Source organism: Sus scrofa, chromosome 5 (assembly GCF_054392235.1).
Source record: "Sus scrofa isolate SSC_HxYL_T2T_F1_AM1 chromosome 5, Sscrofa_HxYL_maternal_Yorkshire_Landrace_v2.0, whole genome shotgun sequence".
Lineage (NCBI taxonomy): Eukaryota > Metazoa > Chordata > Mammalia > Artiodactyla > Suidae > Sus > Sus scrofa.
The window spans coordinates 51,006,446-51,030,933 of NC_139387.1; the positions used below are offsets into that span (position 1 = coordinate 51,006,446).

Sequence of the window (24,488 nt, forward strand, 5' to 3'; positions counted from 1 at the left end):
TTTTCCAAAAGTGTCAGTTGGCCCAAGAAAATAAACTACAGTCAAAGGTCCTTTTTCAAAAGATCTGCCTCTCACTTTTCCTTCCCTGAGGTAAAAAGCATGCCGTGTTGTAATCACAGCATGTAAAACGTGGAGATGTTGACAGTTGTTTTCTTTCTCCCACAAGGCACATTTTATTACCACCCCACTGAAAATGCTTTTGAGCCTTAGAGGGCCCATGACTGCCATGCTGCTGATTTTTAACTATTGCCCCGAAAGCCAATTCCATGCTGAGGCAGCGTCTGGTTGGGGACTCTAGTGACAGTATTCTTCGTCGGAACCTTTCTCTGGGTCACAAGCATTCCTAATTAAAGTTGTCCTGTTAATAGCTTATATTCATTTCTTCTGAATCTCACCAGTCAGTAGAGACTGGGAATGATCCACTTAGGACAGGACATCTAGCCAGATGAGATCAATGAAATTGAACTTGAGGGATTAAGACTACTCCTTTTTCTGGAGTTCTCACCATGACACAGTGGAAATGAATCCGACTAGGAACCATGTGGTTTCGGGTTCGATCCCTGGCCTTGCTCAGTGGGTTAAGGATCCAGCGTTGCTGTGAGCTGTGGTGTAGGTCACAGATGAGGCTCGGATCTGGGGTTGCTGTGGCTGTGGTGAAGGCCAGCGGCTATAGCTCCAATTAGACACCTAGCCTGGGAACCTCCATATGCCGCTGGTGCAGCCCTAAAAAGATGAAAAGACCAAAAAAAAAAAAAAAATACTCCTTTTTAAGATAAATGGATGGCCTTTCCTGAGAAGGTGGAATTTATCTTCTATAAACAACTAGAAGGTAGTTTTCTTCTGTAGTAGCGGTTCCCTTCCCGTTTTGTGGGTTTTTTGGGGTTTTTTGTTTTAATAAGTAGAGTTAATCATTCTTTGAGATTTAAAATCAAGTGAAAGGAGAAAAAGGACACCCTTTGAAAACAGAATCTTGAGACTGCGTTGGGGTGGGGGTAGAGGGGGAACCTGGGACACAGGGATGTGATTACTTGCTCTTGACATAGATAGTCTTTTAAATCCCATTACTTCCTTGAACTTTGAAAACTGCATTTCTAGGGGAGACCTAGCTCATAAATCCAAAAAATAAGAGCAGTTTTAGATGAAAAAGTTGATCTCTTTGCCTATTTTGGAGCAGCAAGAATGTGGGAAAAAGGTAAAATTAAATCAGGCACAACAGTAATTGCACTTGAAAACTGTTGTCTTTGACTTCAGCAAGTTAGAATGTGACGATATCATTTACATCTTTCAGGAAAAACACCTTTCGACTCTCCCACAATTTAGTTATAAGGATTTTTTTTTCTTTATGGTGCACTGATGGCATATGGAGTTTCCCGGACTAGGGGTCGAATCGGAGCTACAGCTGCCGGCCTACACCACAGCCAGAGCACCACAGGATCTGAGCTACATCTGCGACCTACACCATGGCTCATGGCAACTCTGATTCCTTAATCCACCGAGCAGGGCCAAGAATCGAACTCACATCCTTATGGACACTATGTCGGGTGCTTAACCCATTGAGCCACAACAGGAACTCCATGAATGTTTTTAAGATCTCAAATAGCTGTAGATTTTTTTCAGCTTCTGTTACACAGGTGCTGGAGTTAATGGTAACCAGCGTTTCCAGGCATTTGGATGATGACAATGTAGAGAATCTATCTTGACACAAGTCTAGGTGTCACTCCTGGTTGCCTCCCTGACACCCTGTGCTTCTCCTATCATGACACTGTCACCCTACGTCACAGTTTCTTTCTTGTCTGAATCCCATTCAGTTGTGTGTTTGGGTCAGATTGTCTGTATCACCCACTCTTCTGTCTCCACCATGTACTTAGCATGTGGGTGGTACTACTACTTATATCACTGGGAGGTAGATGCCAAAGATGTGGAATGAGTAAAACAAAATATGTTTATTTAAGGGGCTCAAAGACAAATGAACTAACGAATACACCTCGATGTGAGCAGTGTACTAAAGAGCTAAGTACCAATGCTCTTGAACTCAGGTGCCTTGGCGTTGTTACTTTGGCCACATCAGGAGTCATGCTCATGGTGGCATTTAGACTACAGTTTCAAATGTCTTTCTCATCAAATCTCTTTAACTCTTTTTTTTTAGGGCCACACTCATGGCATATGGAGGTTCCCAGGCTAGGAGTCGAATCAGAGCTACTGTTGCCATCCTACACCACAGCCACAGAAACGCCAGATCTGAGCCATGTCTGCAACCTATACCACAGCTCACAGCAACACCGGATCCTTAACCCACTGATCGAGGCCAGGAATCGAACCTGCAACCTCAGGTTCCTAGTTGGACTCATTTCCACTGAGCCATGACAGGAACTCCCTCTTTAACTGTTGATGAGAAAAAAAATAACTAACTTGGGTGTTCTTCCTTTTAATTTTTCTTGATTATCTTCTGAGACATAGGCCAATAAATTGTTTAATATCTTAGAGACCACCAGAGGAAAAAAAATAATAACCCAAACTGGCTAATCCCAAACTGAGTAATCAGTTCTTGAAAATCTTGAGTTTCTTGTCTTACCTTTTGACCAGGGTTAGCATCTGACACTAGTGCCATTTTTGTTCTTTTGATTTTTTTGTTTATTGGGATTTTTGTTTTATTTTGTTTTTTGGGTTTTTTTGGGTGTGGCCTGCAGTATTTTGGTGTCAGATCTCAGTTCTCAGACCAGGGATTGAACCTAGGCCGCAGCAGTGAAAGCTGCTAACTACTAGACAACTAGGGAACTCCCCCACCTTTTTTTTTTTTTTTTTTTTTTTTTTTTTGCTTTGTTTTTAGGGCCGCACTCACAGCATATGGAAGTTCCCAGGCTAGGGGTCGAATTAGAGCTACAGCTGCCAGCCTACACCACGGTCACAGGAGCACAGGATCTGAGCTACGTCTGCAACCTACACCGCAGCTCAAGGCAATGCCTGATCCTTAACCTACTGAACGTGGCCAGGGATTAAACACAAGTCCTCATGGATACGAGTCAGATTTGTTTCCACTGAGCCACAACAGGAACTCCCAGGGAACTCGCCCATCTTTGTTTTTAAATGTACTCAGGAAATACTACTCCTAGTAGTAGTGATAAGGATAGAGGGTAATGTGACGACCTGCTGACAATTTGGTAAGCATTGGTCTAAGTGCTCCACATGTTTTAATCCATTTAACCCTCACAAGCACCCTCTGAAACAGGTACTATTGTTATCCCTATTTTATGCTCGAGTTCGTAGAGGGGAAGTAAGGTCACAGGGACAGCAAATAGTGGGGTTGGGTTTCCAATCCATGCAGTCAAGCATGGGCAGCCCCATTCTTAATCACTATGCCATGCTTTCCAAAGCCATTGCAGAAAACATGTGCTGAATGAGTGGGTAAATGACTAAATATCCAATAGTGGAGTTCCCGTCGTGGCTCAGTGGTTAACGAATCCGACTAGGAACCATGAGGTTGCGGGTTCAGTCCCTGGCCTTGCTCAGTGGGTTAAGGATCCGACGTTGCCACGAGCTGTGGTGTAGGTTGCAGATGCGGCTCGGATCTGGCATTGCTGTGGCTCTGGCGTAGGCTGGCGGCTACAGCTCTGATTGGACCCCTAGCCTGGGAACCTCCACATGCCGCAGGAGCAGCCCAAGAAATGGCAAAAAGCTGGGCGAGAGGGAAGAAGTGGCAGGGATCGGGAGCTTGGGGTTATTGGATACAACTTGGAATGGATTTACAAGGAGATCCTGCTGAGTAGCATCGAGAACTATATCTAGATACCTATATTGCAACAGAACAAAGGGTGGGGGGAAAAATGTATACATGTAAGAGTAATTTGGTCCCCATGCTGTACAGCGGAAAAAAATTAAAATAATAAAACAAGAATAAATAAATAAATAAAAAGAAAAGGCAAAAAGACAAAAAAAATATGTGTGTGTGTATATACATATATACACATATATATATGTATCCAATAGTACTCTCTAGCTATTGATTTTATTGGAATCTTAAGTAAGTTGTGTCTTGCCTGTCTGCATTTAACACATGCATATACATGCTCACCAATTTGCTAGACCTTCAGTGGGCAATATCTTCATAAAGTTTTTCTTCTCTTTATTGGATTGAAAGAACATATTTTGAGATTTTTCATTCATCTTTAAGAGTTTTTTTTTTTTTTTGAGTTGACAATTTATTGAGGTTGGGAAGTTAGAAAACATTTTTAGAAACATGAAAATCCATTTTTGCTGGGCTGTGGCTTTGTAAGAAATTTGCCAAATTCAAACCATATTTCCCCAAATGGTACTTGAATGTGTGGATTCAAAGAGATGGCGTTGGTAATTCGCAGAGAGTCAAGGGTCTTCATCTTTCAGTGTCAAATCAGATTTTGACTTATCAGCTTTTGGCTCAGCCCTCAGTGCATCTTTATTCACAAGCTTAAGGTGTCACATCTGAGGAAAATGAAACCATACATTCCCTTTTCATGTGTCTGGTTGAATGCTGCATAGTGGTAACTTCTGCTAAAATTATGGGCGATGTCCATGATCAGAGCACATGAAAGAAAAAGTTGCTGTGTGCTTTATGCCAAACCTGACCTTCATAGCATCGCTAGGAAATGAGGAAATAGTTCACTTGTAACTGTTAGAACCTGGGTAGCTTTGATTCATGAATTAGGCATTACCTTCTGTACTGTAAAAGAAAGTGTGATGTGATCCTTCTCAAATGGTTGTGCAAAATGTGCCTAAAATCAGTGAGGTGTGTTCAAGCAGGTCTTTAGAGTAGAAGAACAAAACAGTTAGAAAACGATTCACCGAAGCTGTGGCAGTTGATCTGGGCCTTGACACAAAGGTAGGAGTTAGAGGTGTATTTCTCAGGGGACATCTCTTGGAGGGATCAGCTCAGAGATGGAAAGTTCAGGCTGATACCTGAACATCTGCTCCCACAGATGGTTTGGTGGGATGGTTTGGTGGGCTATAAACATACTTAGCCAAAAGAAAGGATAAGGCAAAGCCCTCCCATAGTCAGCATCAGCTTCCCCCTCCCACTGCCTTGAAAACACCTCCCCAAATAAACTCTTCAGTGTAGGTAAGAGTGCTAACTATGCAAATGCAGCTATTAGGCAAATAGCCCAGGCCTCCTGGCTCCCATTAAGACTGACACCTTGGAAGAAGGTCCTATATAAATGGATCTCCACTTTCATCCAGAGAGTTACTGGGGTGGAAGGTACCCTAGCCAAACAACTGCTTTGAGACTTTACCAACTGTAGCGCAAGTCATTCCAGAGTCCCTTGTTGGTAAACATAGCTGAGTTGTGCTAAAGGAACTAAGCACAGGTATGACTCAGCTGTGTGTGCAGTTGGCCTTGACTTTGAGTCAAAGCACATAGTATCTAATCTTGGTGCCTATAGCAAAGCAGATGCTCAGTAAATTACTTTCTGCTTTTTCCACTTCTAGTATTCACTTCATTGTTGATTTTAAAGGAAAAAAAGTTCTCATGTATTTTTCTTTGTTCTTTTTTAAAGGAGAGATTTAAGGAAGCTGAGGAAATATACCAGGCTGGAATAAAGAACTGCCCAGACAGCTCAGACTTACACAACAACTATGGAGTTTTCTTAGTTGACACGGGTAAGTGAGATGAAAGAGAATCTGCTCTGCTGAGATGAGATAATACTATCAAGCTACATGGCAAGCACCCAAATCATGCCTCAAAAGTAGAACTCACTGAGCTTGGCTGGAAGCCCACACCATTAACAGTTACCTTGTACCTTGGGGCTGTCATTTCTCTAAATCTTCAAGCTCAGTTCAGTAAAATCTACCCCATCCTTCTAATCACCTCTCTAAGGAAAACTCCCCAGGTGGCAGGAAGTGGCCTTGATAATTTAATAAGTAGCAGTCTTCTTTGAATAACAAGTTTATAAATCTAGGATGATCAACCATTCGCTGTAACGAGGCAGAACCTGCCCCTGAGTCTATTTACCAACAGATGGTAAATTCTTTTCTATAACTGATTAAAAAGTCTCCAGAACTGTTTCCTTGTTCCTTATATGATCCATACTACAGAAGCTGTACTATTATAATTGATAGAGTACTCGCATAGGACAGATGCTGTACAAAATACACTTACTTCATCTTATTCAATGTAAAACTTGACTGGGCAGGGATTCTGTTTTCTTGATGATGCGTGCCCTGCGTACTGTTGGCATGTTATGAGTACTTACACACAGTGAAAAGATATTTGGATTTAATATAAGAACATCACTTTGTTCGTGTTGACCATTAAACTGCCTACCCTGCAATAAGATTCAGTTTTAATCCTTTTGTCAATATGAAATTTTCAAAAGAGTTTTTATTTTCTAGGGTATTTGAAGCTCTTCTGTTTCATAGAACCTAAATGTACATTCGGATCCACCTAGGAAACGTCCCTTATTTTCACCTGTAAAATTGTTTTGTAGTGCCACCTGCTGGTTCATTAGTAACATAATAATAAATTAGGTATAAAGACATAAGAACCAGAAGAGACCTATTGGCCTGATCTAGCCCTCTTCCTTCTAATTCAACAACACAATATCCTACCTCAGCCCCCAAGCCCCCTAAATCTCACTGACCACACTGTATATTTTCCCTCCACTCCCACTGTGTTCGTGTGTTTATTCTGATGGAATTCTCGCTATCATCAATGACCTATATACGTAGACCTAGACGTATAGAGAGTCCCTTTTGGCACCTCCTGGTCAAACTTTCATTCAGAGAAGGCAGACTTGAGGCAATGTCTGCGCAGGTAATAAACATGCCATTTGATGTAGAACTTCAGGCTGTCCTGTCAATTCATTCACTAGGAAGCTTCTTTGGGGAACCTTGATTCCCGAGCTGGCCTTGACCTTCCCTTGCCCTGGGATTTTTGTCAAGTTCCTTAATGTCTTTGTACTTTAGTGCCTGTATCTGTAAAATGATCATAGTTTTTAAATATCTCTTAGACCCCAAGAGGCACTAAGTAGTATCAAAAGGTAGTTAACATTATCAAAAGTACCTGCAAATATCATATGAGATCATTTAAGTAAAGTGTTTTAAAATATAAGATGCACTAGACAAATACAGGGTGGTATTATTGCTATTTTTAAAGTCCTATTCAATAAATACCTTCTCAATAAAAAAGTATGACTTAAAAAGAGATTGTCATGATAGAGCAGATGCCTGCTTATGTAAAGCAGTGCCTCAGTCACTATGTTGGAGTTTAGCAATGGTGACAGACCCTTAGACGTTGCTTCAGGACAGTTTCCATTCTCTTATAGCCTATTCCATTTCTTGTATAATGAGAAGCAACTGTATCTTGTATAAATAGCAATCACTGATCATCTCATACATCATGTTAGCTAGGGCAATGGCCAGAAAACACTTGGACTAAAATAATACATTTTTATAAAAAGAAATAGGTTTTAGTTTTTATTGATTTTTTTTTATTATTAATTTATTTGGAAGTGAAAATGGAGGAGTTCCCATCATGGTTAACGAATCTGACTAGGAACCATGAGGTTGCGGGTTTGATTCCTGGCCTTGTTCAGTGAGTTAAGGACCCGGCATTGCTGTGAGCTATGGTGTAGGTCACAGACGCGCCTCCGGTCTGGCGTTGCTGTGGCTCTGGTGTGGGCCAGTGGCTATAGCTCCAATTCGAACCCTAGCCTGGGAACCTCCATATGCCATGGGTGCGGCCCTAGAAAAGGCAAAAAGACCAAAAAGAAAGAAAAATAAAATAGATAGTGAAATGGTCCAAAGTTAGGCAGCGGCAGAGAGAAGAAGCCAAACTGAATAACTGGTAGTAAGGCTGTAAGAAGAATGATCATCATAAGAGAAATGAAAGAGTTTGTGTATTTTGTAATTAAGGCAGGTTCTGCTCTTACCAACCCACTCCTGGTTACAGGCTCTCCAGAGAAGGCAGTGACCCATTACCAACAGGCCATCAAACTTAGCCCAAGCCATCACGTGGCCATGGTGAACCTGGGGAGACTGTACAGATCACTGGGGGACAACAGTGTGGCTGAAGAATGGTACAAACGGTAAAGTTCCTTTTTTTTTTTTTTTTTCCTTCACTTTGTAAGTCATCCAAAGACCTCTGTAATTGCCCATCAAATTCTCAGGTAATTGGAACAGACACTGTCAGGATACTAGGAAATTTGCCAAGGCAGGCAATAACAATTCTCCTCTCTAAAGAGAACAGTACTGTAAATGGTACTTTGGGAATAAATGGTATCCCAGTTAATGTTTTTGCCTGCAGGTTAGAGCATGGTGCTAAACCAAGGTTGGAATTTAATTCCCACTTCTGTTAGTCCATTGTTTTCTGAAGCGATAGCTGTAATCCTCCTTGAAATCAGAGAGTGCCACCATGATTATTTTTTTTAACATTCTTTTTGATATAGAAACAAAGATCCTATGGAAATAGAGTCTCAAATCATGGACAGTGGTTCCCAAATTCCATTTTCAACCTTTGGAAACGTACCTGTTACAAAAAAGTGTCAATTTTTTTTTCTCCAAATTCAGTGCCCTGCAGGTGGCACGCAAAGCTGAGATATTATCACCATTGGGAGCTCTGTATTACAACACCGGCAGATACGAAGAGGCTTTGCACATTTACCGGGAAGCCGTGGCACTTCAGCCTTCCCAAAGGGAACTCCGCCTGGCACTGGTGAGGAGACAGGGGAAAGAAAAGTAAAGAAAGTAAAAGGAGCAGGGAATAGACGCTCGCATGCAGTCTACAGTCAGTCAGCTTTGGAATGGGAACTGGAATGCTATTCTGTATCCATGCAGTGAATATTCATACAACCAATATTAGAGTCATTTGCCAAAGACATGGATGCTAAAAACACTTTTAAGTTTTGTTTTGAAATAATTCCAAACTTAGAAAAATTTGCAAGAATTTTAAGTAGCTCCCATGTACGCTTCCATCCAGATTGATCAGTTTTAAGCCCTTTGATGCATATGTTTATCATCCTCTCAGGTATGTATATATGTGTATATATATGCATATGTATATGCATATTTAGGTATCTGTGTGTACATAAACATATTATTAATAGGTCCTTTTTTTTTCCTGGGCCATGTGAGAGCTATAGATCTCATACTCTTTATTTCTGAATACGTCAGTGAATAACTCCTTTTTTTTTTTTTTTTTTTGCCTTTTCTAGGGCCACTCCCGTGGCATATGGTGGTTCCCAGGCTAGGGGTTGAATTGGAGCTGTAGCCACCGGCCTACACCAGAGCCACAGCAACGCGGGATCGGAGCTGTCTGCAACCTACACCACAGCTCATGGCAATGCCAAATCCTTAACCTACTGAGCAAGGCCAGGGACCGAACCCGCAACCTCATGGTTCCTAGTCGGATTCGTTAACCACTGTGCCATGAAGAGAACTCTGTGAATAATTCCCAAGAGCAAGGATGTTCTCTGACATAACTACAGTAAAGTGATCCTATTCAAGAAAATTAATATCAACCATATTTTTATTTCAGTTTTTAGATCATCACTCTTCTTTTTCAGTAAAACATACTTGTTACCTTGTTAGAAACATAGTGTTCTATTGAAGCCATGGGACAAAATTTCTCTTTTGACATGTTTAGTTAACTTTTAAAAAGGCACAATCCTACTATATACCACAGGGAACCATAGCCAATCTCTTATGATAGAATATGATGGAAGATAATATGAGAAAAAGAATATATATATATATATTTATATATGTGACTGGGTCACTTTGCTGTACAGCAGAAATTGGCTGTATATCCACTATACTCTAATAAAAAAAAAAAAGGCACAGGTTATCTCATTGGATAGCTTTGATGTTCCCTCCATGCGTGTACAAACACATGCCTGAATAAAGAAACAAATAACAAAAAACTAAAGCCTATAAGCTGTGTTAAAGGACCCCATTCTGTGAGACACAAATAGATGCTGAGTACTTTTGTGGGAAGTGTTTCTTGAATACTTTATTTGATAAAGTCATAACCAAGTGCCTTCTAAGCCAAGGTTGTGGTTTTGCAGGCTCAGGTTTTGGCCGTGATGGGTCAGACAAAAGAAGCTGAAAAGATTACCAATCATATCGTGTCTGAGGAGACTGGATGTCTCGAATGCTATCGCCTGTTGTCGGCCATCCACAGCAAGCAGGAGCAGCATGATAAGGTAGAGAGGATGCTGCTGGGAGTTGTTTGGGGTGCCCCTGCATGACCCTCCCATCTGCACACTCATGGGACTGAGCAGTCTTGGACATCAACAGTGGACATAGCCTGTCTTCTGGGCACTTTTCACTGATACCTACTTGATTCCTAAGATGTCCCTTTGAAAGAACAGTACATTGTTTTCTTGGTTCATCCCTGGTTTAAAGATTTTATGTGGTATTAACTCAGTTTATTTTCAGCTAACTCTGTAAAGACTAACATTTGTATGCATTAACATCTTCCTTGTTCCTCCAAATATATTTTATAGAATCCTCATAACAACCTTGTTAGACAGGTCAATGATCCTGTGTTGCAACTGTACTGTTTATCTCCATTTAAAAAGTCATGTAACCAGCACATTTGTGAACTGATTCAACAAAATATATATCCAGTGCCTGCTCTATGCTAGACACCGTGGTGGGCAATGGGAATAAAGCAGCATGGAAACAAAAAAAAATCATTGCCCTTGTCTTTGTGGAGTTTACTGTTGAAGAGGAGATGGAGATTGAACAAGTAATCACAAAACCAGTGTGGATTTATAGCTGTGCCTGGTGATGTCATGAAAAGTGGTGTGGTCCCTAAGGAGTATACAATCGGGGAACCCCAGTGGTCGAGGTGGCCAGGCTCCCTGCAGAGTGATGTGCAAGTGAGGGCTGAGTAATGAAGAGGAGTTATTACACCAAAGGGGGCAAGGAATAGTGTTCCAGGCAAGAAAAAGTATGTGTGAGAGCCCTGTGTCAACATAGAGGGATTGATGAGGATGAGGGAGCAGGGCACCTGTTTGATGCACCCATAGAGGTTGCTGGGGACTTCACCCCAAGGCTTGGGACCAGGGCAAGGATTTTGTTCCTTATCCTGGAAGGAGCTTTAGGGTTTTATGAGCAACATCGTCAGATTCATGCTTCAAAGGAATCTCTGGCTGCAGAGGATGAAGCAGTGGGTGCTGGGGGCAGAGTGGGTACCAGGGCCCTGAGAGGAGGCTATTGGAATTGTCCAGATGGACATGTGGTCAGGGCAAAATATTCAACGCCAGATCTTGCTTTCTTTCAATGTGATCCTGTAAAGTGATCGTGATGGGACTTTTCACTGTCACTAATATAAATAGAAAATCTGAAATAGAAGGAAATTATTTGTCAGGACTATTTGTCAGGACTACATTATTTCTTCAGGGGAAGGGGTCACCTGCAGCATATGGAAGTTCTCTGCCCAGGAGTCTGGTTGGAGCTGCAGCTGCAGGCCTACTCCACGTGTCATCTGGCCAAGGCAATGACAGATCCAAGCCGCATCTGCGACCTATATCACAGCTTTGCAGCAACACTGGATCTTTCACCCACTGAGCCAGGCCAGGGATCGAACCCACATCCTTGTAGATACTAGTCGTGTTCATAACCAGCTGAGCCACAATGGGAACTCCAGGACTACATGATTTCTTGAGGAGAATATCAGAGACAATAAAGAACATGTTTTGATCGTCACTCACCACACTAGTTAATACATAAGAACAAAAAGTATAAATATTATTGTTTAGGTTGGTTTTTCTTTATCTAATCTACATTTATTCTTAATTTCCAACCTGTACAGGCACTTGATGCTATAGACAAGGCTCTCAAGCTGAAACCAAAGGACCCAAAAGTTATATCTGAACTTTTTTTCACTAAAGGAAACCAACTAAGAGAGCAGAATCTTCTCGACAAAGCTTTCGAGGTACAAATACTAAAATAATATATATTGTTATTAAATCTATGGATTAAAATCGATACTCCCTTAATCTTTAATGAAATATATATATTAAAATCTGAGATCAATGGCATGTTCGTGGAGCGAACTTTCTTATTAATTGACGTAAGGTTATAAGATTTTTATTTATTTATTTATTTTATTTTTTGGCTTTTTAGGGCCGCACCCACAGCATATGAAGGTTCCCAGGCTAGGGGTCGAATTGGAGCTACAGCTGCTGGCCTACACCACAGCCATAGCATCGCCAGATCTGAGCTGCGTCTGCGACCTACACCACAGCTCACGGCAACGCCAGATCCTTAACCCACTAAGTGAGGCCAGGGATCGAACCTGCAACCTCATGGTTTCTAGTCGGAGTTGTTTCCGCTGTGCCGCTACGGGAACTCCAGATGGTTTTTTCTATAATTGAGCCTCTAGTTTTCAACCATTAGGAGTTCCATAATACCTCTGCATTATCTCTGAATTATAACCTTTAAGGATGTTTGAAGCATTCTGTATTTTGACCTCACACCAGCTTCCTTCTCTCTCTCAAACCTCTTCCCTCTTTTGCTCATTTTTCTCTGCCTCCAATCACCCACTATTTCAGCTGGACCAGACAAGCTTTGATGTTCCACATATTCTGTAACACAGTCCCCATCCCACCTCCCTTAAACCCTCCCCCCAGCAGGTTCCCACTCATCTGCCTACACAGGCCTGTGTCCCCAGGCAGCCTCTGGTCCATCCCTTCTCCCAGTGACCTTTTGTCCTCTGAACGCCTAAAACACTGTCTCTACCAGTCATTTGAAAGTGTCACATATTACACTGTATTGTTAGGTGTCTGCCTCCCGTCCCTCCCTCTCCTCCACTCTGTGCATGTGAGAGCAAGTGGTTTTGATCCGCAGTTAGATTGGACTTTTCCTTGTGCCCAGGGACTCCTTCCTTCTTTATTGCGTCTTAGAAGTGTTCAGTGTGTGCAGCTTCAGAGTACAGTGACAACATGATTTGACATAAAAAAGAGACATGTGCCAACAGAAACAGAAACGTACAGACATACCATACATTTTCCTGGGTAAAGCCACACGTTGGAATTCATGAAGTCATAAAATTGCACTAAACATATCATGGGTGAAAAGTAACATTTCAAATGACGAAATGGTTTTTGAGAGTAGTAAACAGCTTTTAAGATAGTGGAAACCATAGGTAAAGGTATGTGGAGAAAACTAATTTGAATGTGAATGCTCAGAACAGAAATGGTGACACATCTGAAGCGGAAATTGTGCATTCTTCTCTGCCTTGCAAACACTTTCATTATGGTCTTTAGTTATTTATAATAACATGCCAATTTAATCATTATTAATATTTAATTGAATATTGATATGATGTCTACATTTATATGTATCTTATATATATTGTGTTTAAAAAGTATTTTCTAGTTGCCTGACCAATGGATCAAATAATCATAGGGTAGCTAGATTTGTAAAGAGTAGGAGTAGAGCCAGTGGCCAAAAATAGCAGCTCAGTCGGTTAGCTTTTTATATACAATTCACATGTGTTAAGTAGTTTAATCTTCACGACAATCATATAAGGAAGGCATGGTCATTGTCTCTATTTTGCAGTAGAATAAACTGAGACTCCGAGGTTACGAAGCTCAGTCAGGGTCTCTTAGAGGGTCTGAGATGGATCACATTTGTGACCCACTAATATGTGACTCTTCTACACTCCTTTCTCTGCTGATAAAAATTAATCCACAAAACATACTTTATCTTAATTTGGCTTTTTTTTTTTTTTTTTTTTTGTCTTTTTGTCTTTTAAGGCCGCACCTGCAGCATATGGAGGTTCCCAGGCTAGGGGTCTAATCAGAGCTACAGCTGCCAGCTTACGCCACAGCCACAGAAACGCCAGATCTGAGCTGCGTCTGTGACCTACACCACAGCTCACGGCAACGCCAGATCTTTAACCCACTGAGCAAGGCCAGGGATGGAACCTGCAACCTTATGGTTCCTAGTCGGATTCCTTTCCGCTTCTCCATGACGGGAACTCCTGGCATCTTTTTAAGCTGTTCACTTTAGTGGCTTTTTAAGAATACAGTTTCCTTTTCTTTTTTCTTTCTTTGCTCTTTAGGCCCACACCGGTGGCATATGGTGGTTCCCAGGCTAGGGTCCAATTGGAGCCACAGCTGCCAGCCTATGCCACAGCCCCAGCAACGCCAGATCCGAGCCACATCTGGGACCTATACCACAGCTGACTGCAACGCTGGATCCTGAACTCACTGAGCGAGGCCAGGGTCCGAACCCACAACCTCATGGTTCCTAGTCGGATTCATTTACGCTATGCCATGATGGGAATTCCCAAGAATACAATTTCTTAACATTTGGTTCTTTCTCCTCAAACTGAAGTCGAGGAGCGATGGGCAGATTCTCGTTATCTATGGATCTAGGTATCTATGGTGGATTCCTGCAAAGGAAAATAGCAAGAATTAAAATATACACACTGATACTTAGCTTTGTAATTGAAGGCAGTACTCTTAGCCTTTATTTATATTTAAAGTGACCTCTCTTTTTTTTCTTACTCCTTTTTTATTAAAGTATAATGTACATCAGTAGAATTTACCTTCTCTGGAGTACAGTTCTGTGGGTTTGACAAAGGCACTTGGACATGTAACCAATACAGTTACAGTGTGGAACAGCTCCATCACCCCCAAAATTTCCTTCCCTGCCCCTTTTAGTCGGCCTCTCTCTGGACCCCCCAGCAGCCACTCCTCTGTTTTCAGTCCCTGCAGTTTTTTGCCTTTTCCAGAATGGAAGGCAGCCACTCTTAAAATCAAGACTCAGTGGGGAGCATACCTTTTGATGCAAAACAACATGCAAAATATTAAAAATATACCTCATGGATATGACATTTAATGGGATATTTGTTATTCACAAAAAAAAAAATGTTTTTGAGAAATATGTAACTCTCTTCAAACATTTGAAGACCTTTCACAAGGCAGAAGAAAAAGAACGGCTTTCTAATGATTAAAACCATCCCCCAGTAGAATAGATGTCCTTAAAGAGATACTGAACACCAGTCCCTGGAAGAATTTAGGCCTAGGCTAAAAGATCAGGTCAGTGATATTGTGAGAGGGTTAAGCTATTTTACTCTAAGATTCTAGGATTATTAAAAAAAAAAAAAAAAAAAAAAAGTGTTCTGGAGTTCTCTTGCGGCTCAGCAGGTTAAGGATCTGGCACTGTTCCTGCAGTGGCCTTGGTTACTGCTGTGGTACAGGTTCGGTCCCTGGCCCAGGAACTTCCATATGCCATGGGCACAGCCAAAAAATAAGCAAATAAAATGTTTTTCTTACAAACGCCATTTGTAGTGAAAAAGGCCAAAGAGTACCATTTTCTTGCAGGTCAAGGCCAGTGGGAGATGATGAACTATAATAGAAATCACCTGGATTCCCAGCAGGCGTCCTTAGCCTCTTTAAGTCCAGAGGTTAGCTCTGCAAGAAAATTACACACTTCAGTTTCCTCCACTTTAGAATCATCAGTTTTGAAAAATAATAGAAATGAAGGGAACACCTGTGAACTAGAAGTGGCTGTCCATTTTATTAACCATTTAAATTTCCACATTTGAAGAAAATGGATTCTACAAGCCTGTAGCATTAAAGACAGGTTCTTGTTTCCCAGCCTGAAGCTATTTCTTATGTATTTAGAGCTATAAAGCAGCCGTGGAATTAAATCCAGATCAAGCACAGGCCTGGATGAACATGGGCGGAATCCAGCACATCAAGGTAAGAAAATAATTCACTTCCATGCGAACTGGGTTTTCCCTTTGTGTTTTCTCTTTCTTCTGTCTTAAAAGATTGAGAAAGCTATTGTGAATTTCCTCTTTGAATTATTTGAATACAAAAGAGATAGGTGTTTAAAAGTGAAGTTACCACAGTCTATGTTCACTTTGTATTATCTAGATTTTGAATATCATGAAGCCATTTTAAAGATAAATCTGTATAAATTAGATTTTATGAGTTTATCATGAAAGAACCATGTGTACTTAAGCATCATCATAGAGCTGATGAAACCTGCTATGTGAACTAAAGTTTTATTGGAGCTAAGCTAATCACTATAGCTTATTTTCCTACAGCTTGACTCACTGTCAAGATAAAGTTTTACTATTTCTTTTTTTGTCTTTTTGTCTTTTTGTCTTTTTGCTTTCTTTGGGCCGCTCCTGCGGCATATGGAGGTTCCCAGGCTAGGGGTCTAATCGGAGCTGTAGCCGCCAGACTACGCCAGAGCCACAGCAACGCGGGATCCGAGCCGCGTCTGCAACCTACACCACAGCTCACGGCAACGCCAGATCATTAACCCACTGAGCAAGGGCAGGGACCGAACCCGCAACCTCATGGTTCCTAGTCGGATTCGTTAACCACTGCGCCAAGACGGGAACTCCAAGTTTTACTATTTCTTAAATATACTTAATGTATCTTTTATTCCCTAACCTACTGGAAAACAAGGTTGTTTGTTTGTTTTCAAAGAAAAAAGCTACCTTTGAGTAAATAATTGAAAATTACCCTTGAGGGGACTATTTTCTATAATGGCATCAAAGATTCACTGGCATTCATTCATCCATCCACTCATTTGACAAGCGTTTATAGAGCATCCTATATACCAGGTACTCTTCTGGGTATCAAGAATGCAAGAATGAACACATGAGACGAAAATTCCTGTCCTTATGAAGCTAACAGTCTAGTAGGGGAAAACAATAAATAAATAAACACATGCATATATACATACACATAAAATATATCAGATGAGAATAAGTGCTATGGAGAATAAAATAGTGAAAGAAGATAGGGAGTACCAGGCTCGGCACTGACATTTTATTCTTTTTTTTTTTTTTTTTTTTTTGTCTTTTTGCTATTTCTTTGGGCCACTCCCGCGGCATATGGAGGTTCCCAGGTTAGGGGTCTAATCGGAGCTGTAGCCACTGGCCTATGCCAGAGCCACAGCAACGCGGGATCCGAGCCGCTTCTGCAACCTACACCACAGCTCACGGCAACGCCAGATCGTTAACCCACTGAGCAGGGGCAGGGATCGAACCCGCAACCTCATGGTTCCTAGTCGGATTCGTTAACCACTGCGCCACGACGGGAACTCCTTTTTTTTTTTTTTTTTTTTTTTTTTTTTATTCTATTTTTTATTTTATTTTTTTTGCTTCTTAGGTCTTCGCTTGAGACATATGGAAGTTACCAGGCTAGGGGTCGAAATGGAGCTACAGCTGCTGGCCTACACCACAGCCACTGCAACACAAGATCTGAGCTGCCTCTGCAACCTGTACCACAGCTCACAGGAACGCTGGATCCTTAACCCAGTGAGCAAGGCCAGGGATCGAACCCATATCCTCATGGATACTTGTCGGGTCCATTACCACGGAGCCACTATGGGAACTCCAAAGGGACTGAAATTTTAATTTGAGGTGGTTAGGAAAGTCCTCAGTTAAAAAGTGATTAGTGAGCAGAGATCTGAAGCCATGTGGCAAAATAGGGAAAGTGCATGTGCCAAGGTCCTGAAGGGAGAAGGTGCCTCTGAATTTGCAGAGTAGGGAGGAGGCAAGTGAGAGGAAGTGATAGAAGCTGAGTCAGAGAGATCCCAGGGCCAGATGATGCAGGGTCTTGAAGGGGATGGTAGGGTCTTCAGCTTTAGTGCCAAACAACTTGAGGTCCTTGGAGGACTTTGAGTGGAGAAATGCCATGTTCTGACATTTTTTAAAGGATTGCTCTTATTTAGCAAACTTATTTTCAGGCTTTTATCAGTCTTTACTCTGAAGAGAGTGATTAGAATTTAAACAAAGGCTAAATCGGGTTTACGATTAAGTGGAAACTGGTCACTCAGAAACAACAAAACAAAAAGGTGACCCGTGACTGTACAGATGGGAAGGGATAATAGGCTAGTTCCTCTGCATCTATTAGCCTGGATCTAATAGAGGAACATAGATGGCAAATCCAAGCATGTCATTTATCAGAGCTGAATAACCAGAGCTCTGATCTTAATGTCATTCTAGGGTCTCAACATTATCTAGTTGTGAGACATAAAATGAACTTACTTTTAAAAACAGGAATATGGAGTTCCCATCATGGCTCAGTGGTTAACGAACCTGACTAGCATCAATGATGATGTGGGTTCGATCCCTGGCCTTGCTCTGTGGGTTAAGGATCCGGCATTGCTGTAAGCTGTGGTGTAGGTCACTGATGCACCTCAGATCCTGAGTTACTGTGGCTGTGGTGTAGACTGGTGGCTACAGCTCCGATTCAACCACTAGCCTGGGAACCTCCATATACCATGGGTGCAGCCCTAAAAAGACAAAAATGAAATACAATAATAAAAACAGAAATATGGACTTCCCTTCATGGCTCAGTGGTTAACGAACCTGACTGGGGACCATGAGGATGTGGATTTGATCCCTGGCCGAGCTCGCTCAGTGGATTAAGGATCTGGAGTTGCCATGAGCTGTGGTGTGGGTTGCAGATACGGCTCAGATCTGGCATTGATGTGGCTCTGGCATAGGCTGGCAGTGGTAGCTCCTATTGGACCCCTAAGCCTGGGAACTTCCACATGCCATGGGTGTAGTCCCAAAAAGGCAGCAAAAAAAAAAAAAAGAACAGGCATATAATAATGTTATTTTTTATTTTTCGACCATACCTGTGGCATGTGGAAGTTCTGGGGTCAGGGATCAAGCCCTAGCCACATCAGTGACAACGCCAGATCCTTAACCCACTAAGCCACCAGAGAACTCTAAGAACATAATAATCTGAAATATCTAAACAATTTATTAAGTAATTGCACTTTCAAATAATATGCTCAATATGTTTTATTTTTGGCCATGCCCGTGGCATGCAGAAGTTCTCAGATTTGGGATCAACCCTGTGCCATAGCAGTGATAACACCAGACCCTTAGCCCACTGAGCTACCAGGGACCTCCTCAATGTTTTTAGTCCACACCTACATTTAAAGCAGTGGGTTCAATTGTTAATTAAAAAAGAACAGGAAATGCCCTCAAGAGTATTCGTAAAGTCTGGAAATAAAGAAAAAATAATACATTCATTGAACTCTTTCAGATTAGCAAGTGAACTCATTGCTTTAAGAGGGGCTTCCCCTGAAAAGGTATCTGGAGGTTAAAGAATCTGTTGAGTGTATTATTTCAAAATGTCACACACACACTGATTAAAAGTTAGTTTACCTCCTTTTCATCTTTGTGGACATCATCTCTTAGGTTGAACAATATAAAATTTCCGTGTTTATAATTTTCAAATGTTTAATGTCATGAAAGCCTAAAATGAAGTAATATGAGGTAGTAGAATGTGGGTGGATTGGAATGGACTAGATTAGAAGAGAGAAGTTTGATGATAACCACATGCTAGAGTGGTAAGGCATCAATTCTAGGTTTCTGACTCTGGGAATTAAGGGTTTGGCGGGGCCCCCACAGACATGGGTAAAGAATCACAGAGGAGCAGCATAGGGATGAACATCTACGGGGGAAAGAAGGGGAGCAATTGCGTGTTGACCAATGATGGTGTTCTTGCACCAGAATGTGGGAACTTTTTTTAAATATGTAAGCCCAGGCTTGGTGGTATGGTGGACCACCTGAAAAATAACTGGTGTTTTTCTTTGAAGTATTGGCTTTCCTTTTTAAAATAAGACCTCCTGTTTAAGAGCTATATGTCAGACCACATAAGGGGATGCTCAAGTTCTAATTTTACATAAGGGCTCCAAGGCCCAGAGGCTAGTCAAGATTTTGATTCTTCTATTATCAAATGGAAGTCTTGGACCCTACGAAAACCAATTTTCATAATTAGAAAGAACACCAAACCCCATAAAAATTCTTAAAAAGCAAAATGTTTAATATCAGTAAATTCATATGACGCAATCCAATACAAATATATAGACCAGGCACGTGGCTTGGATGTGGTCCTTTTGATGTCGCTATTAGGATGCAGGTTATCATTATGAGGTCTTCAAGAACAACCATTAATTTTCTGTGTCTTTGCCAGGAAGCGTGTGAATCAAGCAATGTAATCCCTTTCCTGGGGCTCACTTCTTGTCTGAGCCTGGGTGTAGCTTAGGAAAGACTGAGGGCTCGGGTGAGTTTGAGAGTTGGAATAAGGCTTTGCAAAGAGATGATGCAAAGAGAGGGGAGTTGTCTCTTGTTTATGCTACTTGGTAGTGAAAGATGATATTATTTCGTGAGGTTTTATGTAAAATGAAATGGATGGACAAAACAGCTACAATACATTCTTGATAATCCAAGAGTTGCATCAACTGGACCACATCACAAAGTTACTGTTTTCAATTCTGCCTGCCTTATGACACTGCATTTTCTACAATGGGACTGGCCAATAGAGCTTTCTGTGATGATGCAAATGTTCTATGCTTATACCATCCAAGGCAATATTGAGCACTTGAAATATGGTTGGTGCAAGTGAGCAACTGAATTCTTTTTTCAAAATTTATTTATTTTCTTTTTATAGCTGTACCCACAGCATATGGAAATTCCCAGGCTAGGGGTTGAATCAGAGCTACAGCTGAAGCCTACACCACAGCCGCACCACCACCAGATTCGAGCTACATCTGGGACCTACACTGAAGCTTGCAGCAAGGCCAGATCCTTAACTCACTGAGCGAGTCCAGGGATCAAACCCACATCCTCACAGGGACTATGTTGGGCCCTTACTCACTGAGCTGCAGTGGGGAACTCCTTGAATTCTTAATCATAATTGATTTAAATTTAAATAGCCACATAGGACTATTGGTTATTGTAGAAGCTAGGACATTTTTAGAAATTCAATAATTCAAGCTCCCTTCCTAGCATCTAAAATTGGGGACATTCAATTATGGTATATAACTTTAAAAAAATAAATTTCCATTTTCATCAAGAAAAGAACAATTAGAGTTCACATTGGAGCTCAGCAGGTGAAGAATTTGACATAGTGTCTGTGAGTCTGTGAGTTTGATCCCTGGCCTGCTCGGTGGGTTAAGGATCCAAGGTTGCTGCAAGCTGCGGCATAGATTGCAGATGCTGCTTGGATCCAGCATTGCTGTGGCGGTGGCGTAGGCCTTCAGCTGCAGTTCCGATTCGACTCCTAGCCCAGGAATTTTCATATGCCAAGGGTACAGCTGTAAAAGAAAAGAAAAAGAAAAAAGCAGTTGGAGGGAAAGACTAGATCTTGTGTGAAAGGATAGAATCAGCTGGTGATCAGAGAAGGAGATACGTGGCATCAGGCTGAGGCCTACATTCAGAGAAACCTCTAGGGAAAACAACTTCAAAATCACCCTCAGTAGGAACACATTCTGAGAACTGAGAGCCAGGGATGGATGTGCAGTTGTCTGCACATATGTGCTGAGCTTAATAAACATCAGGAGACACTCTGAAGAAATATGTGAATTGAAAAAAACAGTAATGTAGCTAAATCCAGGTTCTCATTTGTTCAGAATTCTCTTCAGTGTCAATCATCAAAAATATATTCATGTGCACACCTGCCAGAGCCTGGATTCCCATTGTACCATTTTCTATTCTGTCATTTTGCTCCCCTTTTCATCATTATGACAAATTAATTCCATAAGAAATAGACAGTGTATATTCATTGACACATAAATAGTCATGTAATAACAACAACAACAGCATTACACTGAGTGTTTGCTATGTGTCAGGTGTTTTTCTAAGGTCTTGGCACATGTTAGTTCACTTGGGAAATAGTTAAGCATTTAACACATATGGGTTGCTAGTGCTACATGGCTCCATGGTTCTTTCACTGCAAGAGATACTTTTTTTTTTTTTTTTTTTTTTTTTTTTGCTTTTTAGGGCTGAACTCGTGGCACATGGAAGTTTCCAGACTAGGTGGGGGTCAAATCAGAGCTACAGCTGCTGGCCTACACCACAGACACAGCAACACAGGATCTGAATTGCATCTGCGACCTACGCCACAGCTCACGGCAACGCCAGATCCCTACCCACTGAACGAGGCCAGGGATCAGACCCACATCCTCATGGATACTAATCGGATTCATTTCCGCAATGCCACAGCAGGAACTCCCCAAGAGATGCTATTTTAAATTGCAATAGAAGTTTAGAGAGTAATTGGTTTTCATCCACATGGAGCTGAAACTGCGAATAAAGTAGAGCAAATTCACATTCTTTTTGAATGGAGAGAGCTCTACCGATCTTAGCTATGAGACCTGGCAGTACACAGATCTGAAAGAGGGTCGACCATACAGAAGGAATACTTTTGGTGGCAGAAAAGAGTTTGGAAAAAAGTTAGTAATTCTGACTAGTTTGCCAGGGACCTTCTAGGACCTGGCGCACATAGTTGCCAGTTAAGGAGGCATTGAACAAATCAGATGGGAGCCCACAGAGGGTGGAGACAGGTGTCTTTAGCAAGTCCAGAGTAACATACCTCCCTGCCTGCATTTAGAGTACCCAGCAGACAATGTCACAGGTCTTGAGTATGGGTTAAACTTGATTCCATATTATTTATAATCAGTTCTTTTTTGTTTATAAAAACTCAACATTTGCATTCAAGCCTGTATTAGACAAAAGTTGCTTTTACGTTTTAAGCTGAAAATTAAAATACTTCCTACAAGAAGTTCTCACTGTGGTGCAGGGGTTTAAGAGAACCCGACTGCAGCGGCTCAGGTGCTACGGAGGCGCAGGTTTGATCCTTGACGCAGGAATTTCCATATGCCACAGGTGTGGCCATAAAAGAAAACAAAAAAAAGATTAAAAATTGGGAGTTCCCCTCGTGGTTCATTGGGTTAAGAACCCGACTAGTATCCATGAGGATGTGAGTTTGATCCCTGGCCTCACTAAGTGGGTTAAGGATCCAGCATCACCACAAGCTGCAGTGTAATTCACAGACTCAGCTCGAATCTGGCATTGCTGTGGCTGTGACATAGGCCAGTGGTTGCAGCTCCAGTTCGACCCCAAGCCCATGAACTTCCATATGCTGTGGGTGTAGCCCTAAAAAGCAAAAAAAATTACTTTCTACCACAAAGTAGGTACAGTTAATTCCTGAACTATTTACTTTTTAAATCATTACTCTTGGAATTTCAAAAACATTTCTTTCTCTCTGTCTCTCCCTCACACACACACAGACACACACATCTCCCCCCAACCCAGTCCTCTCACTCCCCCTCCCTCTCAATATGAATTTCCAGTGCCATGGCTCCACTTGACTACAAAGGAGTAAGTGCTAGCCTGTGAGAACACTATGAAATGGTACCTTTGTACTGTATCTTAGTAGAATTGAAATTCTGCTTTGCTGCCATCTAACCTTATGGTGTAACTCTTATCCTTTTCATTCTCCATCTGGCCTGGTATTTAAATGGATTCTCCAGGAGCACCAACAGATAAGGATAAAATTACACATGCAGACAGGGTCTCCTTAGGCAGACATTTATGTTAAAATGAGCCAGGAGGCGTGTTTCTTAGGCTCCCCATTTTCCAGGAGAGTGTTCTGATGGAACAGAATATAATTATTCTCTTTCTTTTTCTCGACAGGGAAACTACGTGTCTGCAAGAGCTTATTACGAGAGAGCCCTTCAGCTGGTTCCAGACAGCAAACTGCTGCAGGAAAATCTCGCCAAGTTGGACCGACTAGAAAAAAGATTGCAAGAAGTTCAGGAAAAGGATCAAATGTAGCAGCCTTTGACCCAGTCTCAAGGGACAGTGCTGGTGCCTTTGGAAGAGGAAGAAGGGATGGCAGCCTTGCTTTCACACCAGTTGGGTCACAACCAATGCAGCTTTCCTCTTGCTCCAAGTTCAGGGTGGCCCACTGTGGGATACCTGTTGGTCCCCCTGTGCCCAGGACTTGCATTTCCATGAAAGAAGATGAAGCCAGCAAGCAAGGGCCAGGAGGCCCGAGAGGGAAGGAAAACAGCAACTACACATTTTACAGATTTCTGTTTGGTTTAATTCCAGATTCCAAATTCATATATTTGTCTGCTTTTCCAACCTAGAAATCCATGTCTTAGTGCAGACATTTGTGTCCCAGAAATAGAGGCTTGAAATGCTATGAAGTCAAAAGAGGAGATATTTCAAGGAAGATAAATCCTCTGGGATAAAGCAAGTGGGAAACTCTATCAAGAGGTAGCTCCTTTAATTCTCCAGAACCAGAAATAAGTATCTAATAGTTTTTGTAGAACCTTCTGGAATATATGGGGGAAAAGGGCTATTGTTAAGTGAGCTTTATCTGATATCCTTCTGAGAATATTGCTAGAGACCTATTGAGAAGTAAATTAAATTCCTCTCTGATATAAGCTGTTTTCCCATTGCCTAATGTATCAAAAAGGAAGCTTCTGGAATTGTGTATGGGTAGTCTTATTCCTAGGGGGGAAGTCAAGGATCATAGTACCCCTGAGTCTTTATGGAGATGGTTTAAATTATTTTAACTTTATTACAAGTATTAAGAGAGTAGTGGTTCTGCTCTAAGATTTCATAAGTGCTTTTAAAAATCATAAGTGTTTCTGCCTCCAAATATATTGTTATTTTGGTGGAGAAAAAAATAGTATATTCTACATGAGAAATATTAAAGGTATTAATC

The 24,488-nt window shown here is 41.5% G+C and overlaps 1 protein-coding gene across 3 annotated transcripts in view; it reads left to right on the forward strand.

Moving 5' to 3' along the window:
* TMTC1 (transmembrane O-mannosyltransferase targeting cadherins 1) overlaps positions 1-24,488 on the forward strand; it is a 303,326-nt gene extending 278,838 nt beyond the window's left edge. For all 3 annotated transcript variants that reach the window (XM_021092123.2, XM_021092125.2, XM_021092124.2), the window contains exons 14-20: positions 5,526-5,628; positions 7,919-8,054; positions 8,536-8,680; positions 10,032-10,169; positions 11,786-11,908; positions 15,612-15,689; positions 23,447-24,488. In XM_021092123.2, coding sequence (XP_020947782.1) covers positions 5,526-5,628; positions 7,919-8,054; positions 8,536-8,680; positions 10,032-10,169; positions 11,786-11,908; positions 15,612-15,689; positions 23,447-23,587 — 864 coding nt within the window. In that variant the 3' untranslated portion in view covers positions 23,588-24,488. The remainder of the gene's footprint in view (positions 1-5,525; positions 5,629-7,918; positions 8,055-8,535; positions 8,681-10,031; positions 10,170-11,785; positions 11,909-15,611; positions 15,690-23,446) is intronic.